Source organism: Scyliorhinus canicula, chromosome 9 (assembly GCF_902713615.1).
Source record: "Scyliorhinus canicula chromosome 9, sScyCan1.1, whole genome shotgun sequence".
Taxonomy (NCBI): domain Eukaryota; kingdom Metazoa; phylum Chordata; class Chondrichthyes; order Carcharhiniformes; family Scyliorhinidae; genus Scyliorhinus; species Scyliorhinus canicula.
The window spans coordinates 113,531,515-113,545,515 of NC_052154.1; the positions used below are offsets into that span (position 1 = coordinate 113,531,515).

Here is a 14,001-nt window from a genome sequence, read left to right on the forward strand (position 1 = left end):
TCTGGTAATCACCCCGTGGGAAGTTTTTGCTATGTTAAAGATGCCATATAAATGTAATTGTTGCTTCCTTTATCAACAAAATTGATTAAATGTAATGCAAGCTGTAAAATGGGAACCTTCTCATTTGTCTGCTTCAAATCATTCAGATGCAGAGAAATGATCTGGCAATGCACCTTCAGGACTACACACAGGCCCACATGCGGATGATGGCCCAAACGCTGCGCAGTGTGAGCACAGGACTAAACTCCCAGGTGTCGTGCATTGACATGCTGAGTTCAGAGGTCGACTTCCAACCAGCGACACTCCCAGGGCCACTGCAGGCCTCACACTTGCAGTTATCACCTCCCCTGCCACCTGGATCTTCAGCATCATGTGACTGCTCGCCTCTAATCCAGAACCTGAAAGAGACTGTCCAGCAGCTGGAGGGGCGACTGGTCCGGCAGGATCACCAGATCCGTGAGCTCACTGCCAAAATGGAGACGCAGAATGGTCAAGTGGCGGATCTGAAAAGGGGTGCCCGTACACTGGAGGAGCGTCTCGGTGAGCTGGAGGCCCAGCAATGCAATGGGACTTTTATCTGGAAGGTGGAGAACTTCAACGCCCACCTGCAGGCGCAAGCAGAGGACCAGCCTGTGGTGCTGCACAGCCCCGGATTCTATACTGGCAAGCCAGGCTATAAGTTGTGCCTCCGCCTGCACCTGCAGACACCTAGTGCCCAACGTTGCTCCAACTACATTTCACTCTTTGTGCATACCATGCAGGGCGAGTATGACAGCTACCTGCCCTGGCCTTTCCAAGGCACCATCCGGCTCTCTATCCTCGATCAGTCCGAAGGCCCAGTCAAGCATAACCACGAGGAGGTAATGGAAAGCAAACCCGAGCTGCTGGCCTTCCAGCGGCCCTTCCAGTCGCGCAACCCCAAGGGCTTTGGCTACGTCACCTTCCTGCATCTCAAGGCCCTCGGTCAACGCACGTATGTGAAAGATGACATGATGCTGGTGCGCTGTGAGGTTGTGACCAGGTCAGATCTGAACTGGATGAGGAAGAATGACTTCCAGCCCCGTTCAGCAGAAGGCTGTCTGTGACACTTGGCTAGTGCCACACTGCTGTTAATTGTGTAACTTTATGTTCCCAGGGTAAGGGCCAGAGCTGTTACAATACAACCAGTTAACAGTGTTACTTTACAGGAACGTAGGCTTCCTCTTGCCCCATCTTCCTCAGTCACTCAAGCACAGATTGAATTGCTAGCCATTCACTTACAGAATTTTATTTTCATATCTGGAATCGATCCGTATAATGTTCCCTTATCAGTGTGATTAAGCTGATTTATGTCTAATATGCCTGACACCACACATCTATTGTATAATAAATGCGAATGTATATTTTTTTACGCTAGTCAAGCTAAAAGGACATTGGTGCTGGGAAGGGACTGAATGTGTAGGAAGCTTGTTTCCTGCTCACAGATGCGAGAGTTGTTTTCAGTCTGATTCCCTATCCTCTGTTTAGACCAGGGGTGGGCAAACTACGGCCCGCGGGCCGCATGCGGCCCGCCAAAGGTCTTTATGCGGCCCACCAAGGTCAAGTCATTTAAAAAAAAAACATTTAAAAAATTTTAAATAAGGTTAATGGGGGGGGGGGCTGTTGGGTTACTGGTATAGGGTGGATACGTTGACTTGAGTAGGGTGATCATTGCTCGGCACAACATCGAGGGCCGAAGGGCCTGTTCTGTGCTGTACTGTTCTATGTTCTATATGAGGCGCCCAGAATCATAATCGGGTGAAGCGCCATTTTTGAAAAGTAGAGAAAAAGAGGGCTAAAGTCAGGATGCCGCCGGGGGAAGCGCTAAGGTATATGCCGCACGCTAATTGGTTACAACCGGGACTATTAATTTACTATGCGGCCCTTTAAAATTGTGAATTTCTGAATGTGGCCCTTGCACGGAAAAGTTTGCCCACCCCTGGTTTAGACAAACGTTTGAGTCCACACTTCAGTTTGCCTTTTTTTCCAGAAAATATTTTATTGAAGCATTTGTAATTTTCACAGTTTAACACATTACCGTTTCTTAAACAACCGCATGGGCCGACACATGCACAAACGCCTAAAAAAAACAACCTGTATACTGAGCTCCATGTCCTTATCTAACACTGCCATGCCTCCTATTTTCTTTCGAAACATATGTATATGGTTAGCCGGCTACCCCTACACCGCCCACATCTGTCCTCCACCTCCTCGAAGAACCTGCTCGTCCGGGCTACCCACATGTGGGCCCTGTGGACCACTTTGAACTGGATCAAGCTAAGTCTGTCACAGGACGAAGATGAATTGACTCTCTTGAAGGCTTTTTCCCACTTTTCAATTTCCAGCTCTCTTCCTAGCTCCTCTTCCCACTTCCGCTTCCCTCCCACTCTCCGAAATCCTCCCCCCTCCAACCCCAGTTTTTGACATCACCTTATCCTGTAGTCCCCTCAGGGGGAGGCGAGGGAAGCTTGGGAACTTGCCTTCGTACAAAGTCCCGACCTTAAGGTATCGAAACCCATTCCCGCCCGGTAGCTCAAACTCCTCCTCTAGCGCCTTTAAGGTCGGAAAGCCCTCCTGGATAAATAAATCTCTCAATGCCTGCCTGCTGCCACCTCCTGAAGCCCCCATCCAGCCTCCCCGGGACAAACCGGTGATTGTTACAAATCGGAAATCACACTGACGCCCCCTCTAATCCCATGTGCTGCCTCCATTGCCCCCATACCTTGGGGCTGTCACCACCACAGGGCTTGTAGAGTACCGAGTCAGCGAAAAAGGCAGGGACGTCGTTAGTAAAGCCTCCAAACTCTTACCCTTGCAGGATGCCGCTTCCACTCGCTCCCAGGCCAACCCCTCCCCCACTACCCTCTTCCTGACCATCGATATGCTAGCCACCCAGTAATATTTAATAAAGTTCGGGAGGGCCAGGCTCCCCTCTACGTGACCCCGCTTCAGGAGTGCCCTCTTTACTCTTGGGGGTTTTCCCCTCCCACACAAAACCTATAATCGCCACATTTTTCTAAAAAAAAAAGTTTTTGGGACAAAAATCGCAAGACATTGAAAAAAGAAAAGCAGTCTTGGGAGGACTGTCATCTTCACCCTCTGGACCCTTCCTGCTAGCGTCAGCGGGAGCATGTCCCATCTGTGGAAATCCCTTTTCATTTGGTCGACTGCTTTGTCCAGATTTAACTTGTGGAGCTGCCCCCACTCTTTAGCCACTTGAATCCCTAAATATCTAAAACTCCCTGCCACCACTTTAAAAGGTAACTCCCTCAGTCTCCTTTCCTGTCTCCATGCCTGGATCACAAACATCTCGCTCTTCCCCATATTCAGCTTGTAGCCTGAAAATTGCCCAAATTCTGCCAGTACCTCCATGATTTTAGTCATTCCCCCCACCCGGTCTGTAACATAAAGCAGCAAGTCATCCGCATGGAGAGAAACCCTGTGGTCTACCCCCCACCCCCTCACTATTCCACGCCACGCATTCGATATAATGGGGAGAGCGGGCATCCCTGCCTTGTCCCTCTCCCGACATTAAAGTATTCTGACTGTGTTCGGTTGGTTCTCACATTTGCCACCGGGGCCTGATATTTCAGTCGGACCCAGTCCCAAACCCAAACCTGCCTAAAATATCCCATAGTTACTTTCACTCCACCTGGCAGAAATCCTTCTCCGCGTCCATGGCTACTACCACCTCAGCCTCACGCCCCTCAGCTGGCATCATTATAACATTGAGAAGCCGTCTGATATTGGATGTCAGGCACCTTCCCTTCACAAATCCCATCTGATCCTCACCAATTACCTCCGGGACACGTTCCTCTATTCTGGTGGCCAAGATCTTTGCCAGTAATTTAGCATCTACATTTAAAAGGAAAATTGGTCTGTACGATCGACAGCTCTCTAGGTCCTTGTCTCGCTTCAGGATGAGAGAGATTGATGCCTGTGATAGCGTTGGGGGAAGCACTCCCAATTGCTTGGATTCATTTAAAGCCTTAACTATCAGTGGTCCCACGAGTCCCGAAAACATTTTATAAAATTCCACTGGGAATCAGTCAGGTCCCATGGCCTTATCCGATTGCATTGCCCCCAATCCGTCTATCACTTCACCATGCCCAATTGGGCACCCCAAGACTTCCACCAGCTCCTCATCTACCTTCAGGAACTCTAGCCTCTCCAGGAATTAGTTCAATCCGTCCGGCCCCGCAGGGGGCTCGGACTCTATACCAACGGCTATAGAATTCACGTCATTAACCGCCTCCGGGTCCCTCACTACTTTCCCCCTCACATCCTTAATTTTCCCAATTTCTCTCACCGCATCCTGCTTCCTCAGCTGATGTGCTAACATCCTGCTAGCTTTCTCCCCATATTCATACACTGCCCCTTTTACCCTCCTCAGCTGTCCCTCCACCTTGCCTGTGGAAAGGAGCCCAAACTTCATTTGAAGTCTCTGACGCTCCTTTAGGAGCTCCTCATTCGGAGACTCTGCATATCTCCTCTCCACATGTAAGATTTCTCCTACTAGCCTGTCCAGCTCTGCCCGTTCAGCCCTTTCACTATGGGCCCGAATCAAAATATATTCCCCTCTGATGACCGCTTTCAATGCCTCCCCACACCACCCCAGCTGCGATCTCTCCCGTGTCGTTGGTTTTTATATACCCCCGAATGGCCTCCCTCACTTGCTCATATCTTGTCTGCTAACAGACCTGCATCTAGCCTCCACTGTGGGCGCTGAGAATGTCCTGTGTTCACCTGTAAGTCTAGCCAATGTGGCGCATGGTCTGACACTACGATTGCTGAATACTCTGTGTCCACCACCCCCGCTAACAATATTTTGTCCAATATTTAAAAAATCGATCCTGGAGTACACCTTGTGCACATGTGTAGAATGAATATTCCTTACTCGTTGGCTTCTCAAATCTCCACGGATCAACACTTCCCATGTGCTCCATGAACCCCCGCAGCTCTTTTCGCCATTGCTGATACTTTCCCCGACCCAGAACTGAACCGGTTCACCCTAAGCTCTAAGACCGTGTTAAAATCAGCCCCCATAACCAACCTGTGCGAGTCGAGGTCTGCGATTTTCCCCAGCATCTTCCTAACAAACGCGACGTCGTTCCAGTTTGGGGCATATATTTACCAGCAGCACTGCCATCCCTCTAGTTTCCCGCTCACCATAATATAGTTCCCGATCCTCGTAGGTTACCCAAAGACAGGCTGGGAAGAGCAGTCCAAATTTTATTCCCTTCGCATGCAGGGCCGCTTTAACTTTATTAAAACTCGCCCTCCTCTTAGCAAGTTCTGCTCCCAAGTCTTGGTAAACCCAGATCTCAGCTTCTTCCCATACGAACCATTTTGTCTCCCTAGCCCATTTCGTGATGTGTTCTTTGTCCAGGAACTGGTGCAGCCTCACCAACATCGCCCTTGGGGGCTCACAACCCTGGGTCTTGCGCATAGGTGCCCTGTGGGTCCGGTCCACCTCCAATAGCCTGTCAAATGCCTCTGCCCCCTTCATTTTCTCGAACATCTTCACAACATACGCACCGGCATCTGATCCTTCCTTTCCCTCTGGCAGACCGACGATACGAACATTCTGCCTGCGGTAACGATTCTCCAGGTCTTCCACCTTTTCCAGCAGCCCCTTTTGCCGACCCTGTAAAATGCCAATTTGCAGTGCCATCCCAGTGGACTGCTCCTTTGATTCCATCTCCTGCTCCTGTAGCTTTTGGATCGACTGTCCCTGGGCCGTCACTGTCACCTCCATCCGGTCGACAGCCTCCTTAATCGAGGCTACCACTGTGGTCAGGTCCTCTGCACACTCCTTACGGTGCTGTGCGAACTTCTCATCCAGGTATGTAACCAACTGATCCATCGACCATTGAGCCGCCGCGCTGGACCTAGCTTCTCTGCCATTGCAGCCACCAAACTCAGATCCTCACTTCCAACCAACCTTTAATTCCTTCTTTTGCGATTACTTTTTGAGTGTAGTTCCATAGGATAGGGGTCGCCTTCTCCTCCTCTCACTTTTATCCACTTATGTTCGAAAGAGTTTCTGCAAAAATCCAACTTAAAAGTCGTTAAAGAAACCACCAAAAGCGGGAGCTGCTAAATGTGTGACTGCTCACAGCATAGTCGCCACCAGATGTCTTCTGTCCTCTCTTGCACAATGTCCTTTCAAGAGCAGAAACCTTGCTTTGTTTTGAGGCCTCATCAGGTTGCAGTTCCAAGCGCCAGAAGCTGGGCCTTTTTTCCCCTCTTTTCTGAGTTTAGTTCCTTCCTTCCGCCTCTCTGATTTGCTCCACTCTTATCTTGAAATCTTATTTACGTGCTGGCTGAGTTCCAGGAACTGTGCTAAAGTGATGATTCTTCAGGTCTGAGCCAAGACTGCAGGTGATGGTAAGTTGTTCATCCCCTCTACTTGCTTGATATGCACATTTCCAGCATCATTTTCTGAATGTTGTTTACCCTCTGCCCACGATTCCCCACTAGATTCCAGGGGTAGCCCTTCTCTCAGTGTTGAAATTGACTCACTTGGCATAAATCTGACACGGAATATAGGGCCTTACTTAACTTGCTCCAGCCTCAGAAGGATCAGCATTATTTAAAGAAGAATGTGGGAGCTTTCCTAATTTCCTGACTCACTGTCGGCTCTTAACTCCACACCACTTACGAATGACCATACAATCTGCTTAATTTCACGGCTGTTTGTGGGATCTTGCTGTGCCCTGTAATAAAACCAGTGAGGATATTGAAATACTTCAGGAATTGTAAAGACATAAAAGGTGGTATATAATAGTTCCGTCATGGTGTCGGTTGGCTGCCCGTGAATTGAAAATTGCTGGAGGGTCATGGGGAGCAGTCAGCTTTGTTTCATTATTAAATGTGCCCCATCCTGGCAAAGAAATGGTGACCATATATTTTTGTTTTCGCACTATTTCCCTGACTAAGATTATTACACTGGAGTAAGAAATTTCACAGCTTAACCATTCCAGTTAATTCTGCAATATCCTCTGGCTTCCAAAAGTGCACGTTTCTAGCTACTTCTCATTCATCTCTGAATTAAAAACCTTCCCCATTCCATTGGATAAAGGCTACCAAACCAGTATAAAATGAAATCCATGCAGGCCAATAGGTCTCAGGTTGATGCTCTGTACTGAAAAAGCTGGGGCAACAGGTGAGGTGCTGCAGTTTGCCTGAGCACTGCTGGGCTGGGTTGCAGACGAATCGTCAGCCATCTCTTCTGTTGCCTCCTGCTCTAAATATTGGAAGCTGGTGAGAACAGCTGAGTGCTTTAGCTGGGATGACATTTATGGTTGAGTAACCTGTATAATCTGCAACAGAGGGTGAAGTGGTTCCACCTTTGGGTGAAGTGGTTTAAAGCACATGCCACTTATTAAACTGTATTGCATCAGTCAACATCAGTTGATTGTTAAAAAGAAAGAATAGCATATCAGATTTCTCAGGCTTAATTCCCACAATGAATTGTATGAAGTGCATTGATTGACATTTGGGGAATTTTGGCCTGATTACATAAATTATCATGTGTTGAATGAGCAGTTAATGATTTTGAATGAAATTAAATTCGCTTATTGTTAAGAGAAGCTTCAATGAAGTTACTGTGAAAAGCCCCTAGTCGCCACATTCCGGCGCCTGACTGGGGAGGCTGGTACGGGAATCGAACCGTGCTGCTGGCCTGCTTGGTCTGTTTTAAAAGCCAGCGATTTAGCCCTGTGAGCTAAACCAGCCCCTGGTGATGGTGTTTAAAGGAGGAATGCTAGTTTGATCAATAAGAGGAGTCTCGGTGAGGGGAAAGACTCCAAGCATTTGATTTTAAAAAATATGAGAACGATGCAAGTTATGTGTATGGATGTTTTCTACCCTTTTGCCTCCAGTTTTACCCTGTATATTTTAGACTACTTTTGGATGAAGGACGTTTGCTCAAATGCCACTCCAGACACTTCACATTCAACATACATCACTTCAGCCCAGCACTGAGAATATTCAGATCTGAGGCCCAGTTGCAGTTCAAACTGAAGGATCTCATGGTATTATTCAAAAAAGAACATGGCAGTTCTCCCAACATCCTGGCCGATATTTATTTCTTGACCAACAACGTTTACGACCATATGTTTTTCCCACTTTTATATGTGGGACTTGTTGTACACAAGTTGGATATTGTACTTGGCTATGATACAACATTTTTTTAAATAAACATTTTATTGAGGTATTTTTTTGGCATTGTAACAGCAGCAATATAAATAATGTACATGAAAATCTAAACATAGTGCAAATACCACCTCCCTCCCCAACAGGTCCAACCATCTATTAACCCCCTAAATCTACGCTAACCTAACTCCCCCACCCCCACTGCTGACCATTAATTCTACGCGAGGAAGTTGATGAATGGTTGCCACCTCCGGGCGAGCCCCAACAGTGACCCTCTCAAGGCGGACTTAATTTTCTCCAAACAGAGAAAGCTAGACATGTCCGATAGCCCCCCTCTCTGACATATTCGGAACCCCCCGTCCACCCTCCCCGGGGCAAACCGGTGATTGTTGCAGATTGGGGACCAGACCGATGTTCCCACAAATCTCCTCCATTGCCCCCAGACTCTCAAGGCCGCCACCACCACGGGGCAGAGGCACGGTTACCAGCACCCCCAAAACTTTCTTGCCCTTGCAAGAAGCTGCCTCCATACGCACCCATGCCGGCCCCCTCCCCCACCACTGCCACTAGCCACTTCCTAATCATGGCTATGTTAGCCGCCCAGTAATAATTGCTGATGTTTGGCAGCGCCAGCCCTCCCTCTCCCCGTCTCTGCTCAAGCATTACCCTCCTCACTCGCGGGGACTTGCCCCACCATACGAAGCCCGCAATAACTTTATTGACCCGCTTAAAAAAGGACCGCGGAATGAAGATGGGGAGACATTGAAATGCTAACAGGAATCTTGGGAGACAACGACAGCGCATCCCATCTCTGGAAATCATCTTTCATCTGATCCACCAATCGGGCCAATTTCAATTTATGTAGCCAGTCCCAATCACTTGAATACGTAGGTACCTGAAACTGTCCCCTGCCAATCTAAACGGCAGTTCCCCCAGTCGCCTCTCCTGACCCCTCGCCTGGACCGCAAACATCTCGCTCTTCCCCATATTAAGCTTGTACCCCGAAAACTGGCCGAATTCCCCTAAAATTCCCATGATTTCTTCCATCCCCTCAATAGGATCTGAAACATACAGAAGCAGGTCATCTGCATACAGTGAGACTGTGCTCCCCCCCCCCCCCTCCAAACCCCGGACCAGCCCCTTGAGGACCTCAGAGCAATTGCCAGCAGCTCTATAGCCAGCGCAAACAGCAGGGGGGCGAGGGGGCACCCCTGTCTCGTCCCCGGTGCAGTCTAAAATAGTCCGAAGTCATCCTGTTTGTCCGTAAACGTGCCACAGGAACCTGGTACAGCAACCTGACCCAGTCAATAAAGCCCCTCCCAAATCCGAATCGCCCCAGAACCTGCAATAAATAATCTCACTCAACTTGATCAAAAGTATTTTCCGCATCCATCGCGACCACTACCTCCACCTCCCTACTTTCTGGGAGCATCATGATCACGTTTAACAGCCTTCTTACATTGGCCACCAGTTGCCTGCCCTTAACGAACCCCGTCTGATCCTCCACGATGATGTTCGGTACACAATCCTCAATCCTGGAGACCAAAATCTTGGCCAGCAGTTTGGCATCTATGTTCAACAGGGAAATCGGCCTGTAAGACCCACATAGCTCTGGGTTCTTGTCCCGTTTCAGGATAAGTTAAATTGTGGTCTGGGGCAGAACTCTTTTCTTAGCCTCATTAAACACCTTCATCAGCACCAGTCCCAATATCCCGGAGAACTTTTTGTAGAACTCAGCTGGGTGCCCATCCGGTCCCGGGGCCTTACCCAACTGCATAGCCTTCAGAATCTCCATTATCTCCTCCAACCCGATCGGGGCCCCCAGCCTTTCTACCAGCTCCCCGTCCATCTTCGGGAAAGCCAGCCCCTCCAGGAAGTGCTTCATCCCCTCAGGGGGTTCCGACCTGTACAGCCTGCTGTTGAAATCCCCAAACGCCTTACCCGTGCCAAATCCTCAACTAAGTTCCCATCCCCATCAATAACTTTCCCTATTTCTCTAGCTGCCTCAGTCTTTCTGAACTGCTGTGCAAGCATCCTGCCAGCCTTCTCACCATGCTCGTATATCGCCTTTCTGAGCTGTTCCACTGTCCTCCCTGTGGTTAACAAGCCGACATCCGCCTGTAGTCTCCGCCGTTCCCTTAAAAACCCTGCCTCTGGGGTCTCCGTATACCTCCTGTTTACTTGTAGAATGTCTTTTACCAGTCGGTCCGTCTCTGCCCTATCTGTCCTGTCCCTGTGAGCCCGGATCGAGATCAGCTCTCTTCTCACCACTGCCTTCAGTGCTTCCCAGACCACCGCAGCTGAGACCTTCCCCGTATCATTTACTTGCAGGTAATTTATTATGCATTTCCTCAACCTCTCGCACACTGCTTCATCCGCCAATAGCCCGACATCTAACCTCCATTGCGTGCGCTGATTGCTATCTTAACTAACCTACAGGTCAACCCAGTGTGGAGCATGGTTTGAGATTGTGATCGCCGAGTACCCCATGTCCACCACATCTGCCTTCAAGGCCCTACCCAAAACAAAGAAATTGATCCGAGAGTATACCTTATGCACGTGGGGGTAGAAGGCGATCTTCACCCTCGGCTGCCTAAATCTCCATGGACCCCCCCCCCCCCCCCCCCCCCCCCGCTCCATCTGCTCCATGAACCCTTTCAGCTCCTTTGCCATTGCTAGCATCCTGCCTGTTTTCGAGCATGACCGATCCAGGCCAGGATCAATAATTTTTAAAGCCCCCTCCCATGACCAGCTTGTGTGAGTCCAGGTCTGGTATCTTTCCCAACATCCTCTTTATAAATTCCACATCATCCCAATTAACCAGCACTACCTTCATTCCCGCCAGTTTACCACTAACCATAATATATCAACCCCCCCACTTCCGAAACTATTCTACCCACCTCAAATATCACCTGCTTATTAATCAAGATGGCTATGATACAACATTAAGTACTTCACCTCTTTTTACAGTTATAGTGCGTATGGTGATTCTTGGGCTGTTCCTGATAAGTATTTGTGTCAATCTAGTTTTTAAAATATTCTTATTCGATTTTTACATTTTTACAAATATCAAACAAAACAAAAGAAAAAAAACCAAAAGTCATCAATGCAGAATATAGTTAACAGCACAGAGATACATCATAGCCATTTCTAAAAAAATAAACATCATGTGAAAAGAAACTTCATAGGTCCCCCAGCACTAAGTGGGAATTATTTGTACCCCACAACACAATCCAACCCACATCCAGGCCCAGGGCAGAACAGTCAATAATCATATGACTACAAAATTATGAAGAGAGGACCAGAATGACAGATCCAAGTTATTCTCTGACCCAGGGTCACCAATGAATGAAAGTTATTCTCAGACCCAGGGTCACCAATGAATGAAGAAGAAAAAAGTAAATACCAGAACTGATCCTATGTCCAATGCACCCGTGAAGTGCCCAACAACAAATAGGGAATAAGCTGCACGACCACCAAGCAGATAATATGCCCAAGGGGAATGACAGGATAACAATGAGGCCAGAAATTTAATTAAGGATGACCTCAGTCCCAGTCAAAAGGGAGAGCACCACACTGGGCAGAAAGAAGCCTATGTCTTAACCTTGCAGGGCAGCACGATAGCATTGTGGATAGCACAATTGCTTCACAGCTCCAGGGTCCCAGGTTCGATTCCGGCTTGGGTCACTGTGCGGAGTCTGCACGTCCTCCCCGTGTGTGCGTGGGTTTCCTCCGGGTGCTCCGGTTTCCTCTCACAGTCACAAAGATGTGCAGGTTAGGTGGATTGGCGATGATAAATTGCCCTTAGTGTCCAAAAATTGCCCTTAGTGTTGGGTGGGGTTACTGGGTTATGGGGATAGAGTGGAGGTGTGAACCTTTGGTAGGGTGCTCTTTCCAAGAGCCGGTGCAGACTCGATGGGCCGAACGGCCTCCTTCTGCACTGTAAATTCTATGAAAGACTTCCCCGGAAAGGGGCGTCCTGGGAGGGGGAGCTGACCCACCTCCCCCTGGTGCCAGGGGACCATCCCAGCAACCAGGGCCACCCAGGAAAAAAAACAGCACCACCACAAAAGAAACGCTCAAGGTGGACCTGCTGCTAATCACCAAGGCACCAAGACCCAACCACCTACCACATATGCCTTCACCTCCTTCCAGTAACCTGGGAGAAAGGCAAGTGCAAGATGACCGACGCAATGGAAGAATCGTCTCAGGAGAGAAAAATAAGAAAGAACTAGAACCATCAGGCATGAATGTCAGGAAATTAACAATCAACTCAGATCCCCAACTTCCTGAGCAATGGCCCAACATGTATCATCAAAAAAAGCCAGTCATTCAAACATCAAGGGAACATCACTCCTACCCCAGGGAATAGGGATATCTACTGGGCATAACATTCAGCCCATCCCCAAATCTGCAGCTACTTCGGGGCCAAAGCGAGCCCATCTAAGCTCCTTACCACCAACCCCCCCCCCCCCCCCCCACTGACGCAGTGACACATTCCATCAGCCATTTACATCCACAGCATTGCCAATACCGGAGCCTGCTCAATAGCAACTATACCACTGAAAGCAGTGACCCACTCCTGTCGTCATGAACAAATATGGATTTAAGCATTTTATCTTGACTCTTCCGTGTAGAGACACCGGCCAAGCACTTCTCGGGACATGGCACAAGCCATGTACACTTAAGAAAAGCCAAATATGAAATGTGCACGAGGATGAAAAAATCAGCAGAACCGGAGGTCATGTAAAACCTAGCTGTACCTGCGCTCATATCATGTGACCCCGGTAATGTTTTTTTGTGCTTGCATGATGTCATGGGGCCTTGATTGCTCAGAGTACACTAGTACTGCTTAAACTGCATTCAGAGAGAAGTAGTGTTCACCAGAGTAAATAAAAAAAATATATTTTTATTCTCCTTTTTCACATTTTCTCCCCAATTTTTTTTTAGAAAATATTTTATTGAAGCATTTGTAATTTTTAACAGTTGAACACATTCACATCTCTTAACTGTGGGGTCGACACACGTAATAAAAGAAAAAAAACGTACAGACAACACCCACTACTCCCCCCGCTCTATTCCCTAGCTTCCCGTAAACTGTGTTCTGTGTCCTGTTGTAACATTGCCATGCCTCCTGCTTTCCTCCCTTAATGCTGACGTTCAATTTTCTTTGAAGAAGTCAATGAACGATTGTCATCCCTGGGCGAACCCCTGAATTGATCCTCTGAAAGCGATTTAAATTTTCTCCAGATTGAAAAACCCTGCCAAATTACTGACCCACACTCCTGACTTTGGGGGCTCCGAGTCCCTCCATCCCAGCAAAATCCATCTCCGGACCACCAGGGAGGAGAAGGCCAGAATATCGGCCTCCCCCCCCCCGCTCATTCGGGCTCCCGTCATATGTGCTCTGTGGACCACCTTGAACTGGATCAAGCTAAGTCTGGCACACGACGAGGATGAATTGACTCTTCAGGGCTTTTTCCCACAGCTCAAATTCTATCTCCTCACCCAGCTCATCTTCCCACTTCCTCGTCACCTCCCTGATAGGGGCCCCTTCCCACTCCATCAACTCCTGGTATATCTCCAGGACCCTCCCTTCTCCACCCTCTGTTTTTGACATCATCTTATCTTGTAACCCCCTCAGAGGGAGGCGAGGGATTCCAGGAACCTGCCTCCAGACAAAATCCCGTACCTGGAGGTATTGAAACCCATTCCCGCCTGGCAACTGAAACCCCTCCTCTAATGCTCCAAGATACGGAAACCCTCCTGAACAAATAGGTCCCCAAATTTCTCAATCCCAATCCGCCTCCAGCGCCACCCCCT

The 14,001-nt window shown here is 48.6% G+C and overlaps 1 protein-coding gene across 2 annotated transcripts in view; it reads left to right on the forward strand.

The window, feature by feature from the left end:
* traf6 (TNF receptor-associated factor 6) overlaps positions 1-1,599 on the forward strand; it is a 50,581-nt gene extending 48,982 nt beyond the window's left edge. For both annotated transcript variants that reach the window (XM_038807422.1, XM_038807423.1), the window contains one exon: positions 147-1,599. In XM_038807422.1, the coding sequence (XP_038663350.1) occupies positions 147-1,085 (939 nt within the window). In that variant the 3' untranslated portion in view covers positions 1,086-1,599. The remainder of the gene's footprint in view (positions 1-146) is intronic.
* Positions 1,600-14,001: the final 12,402 nt, after the last annotated feature.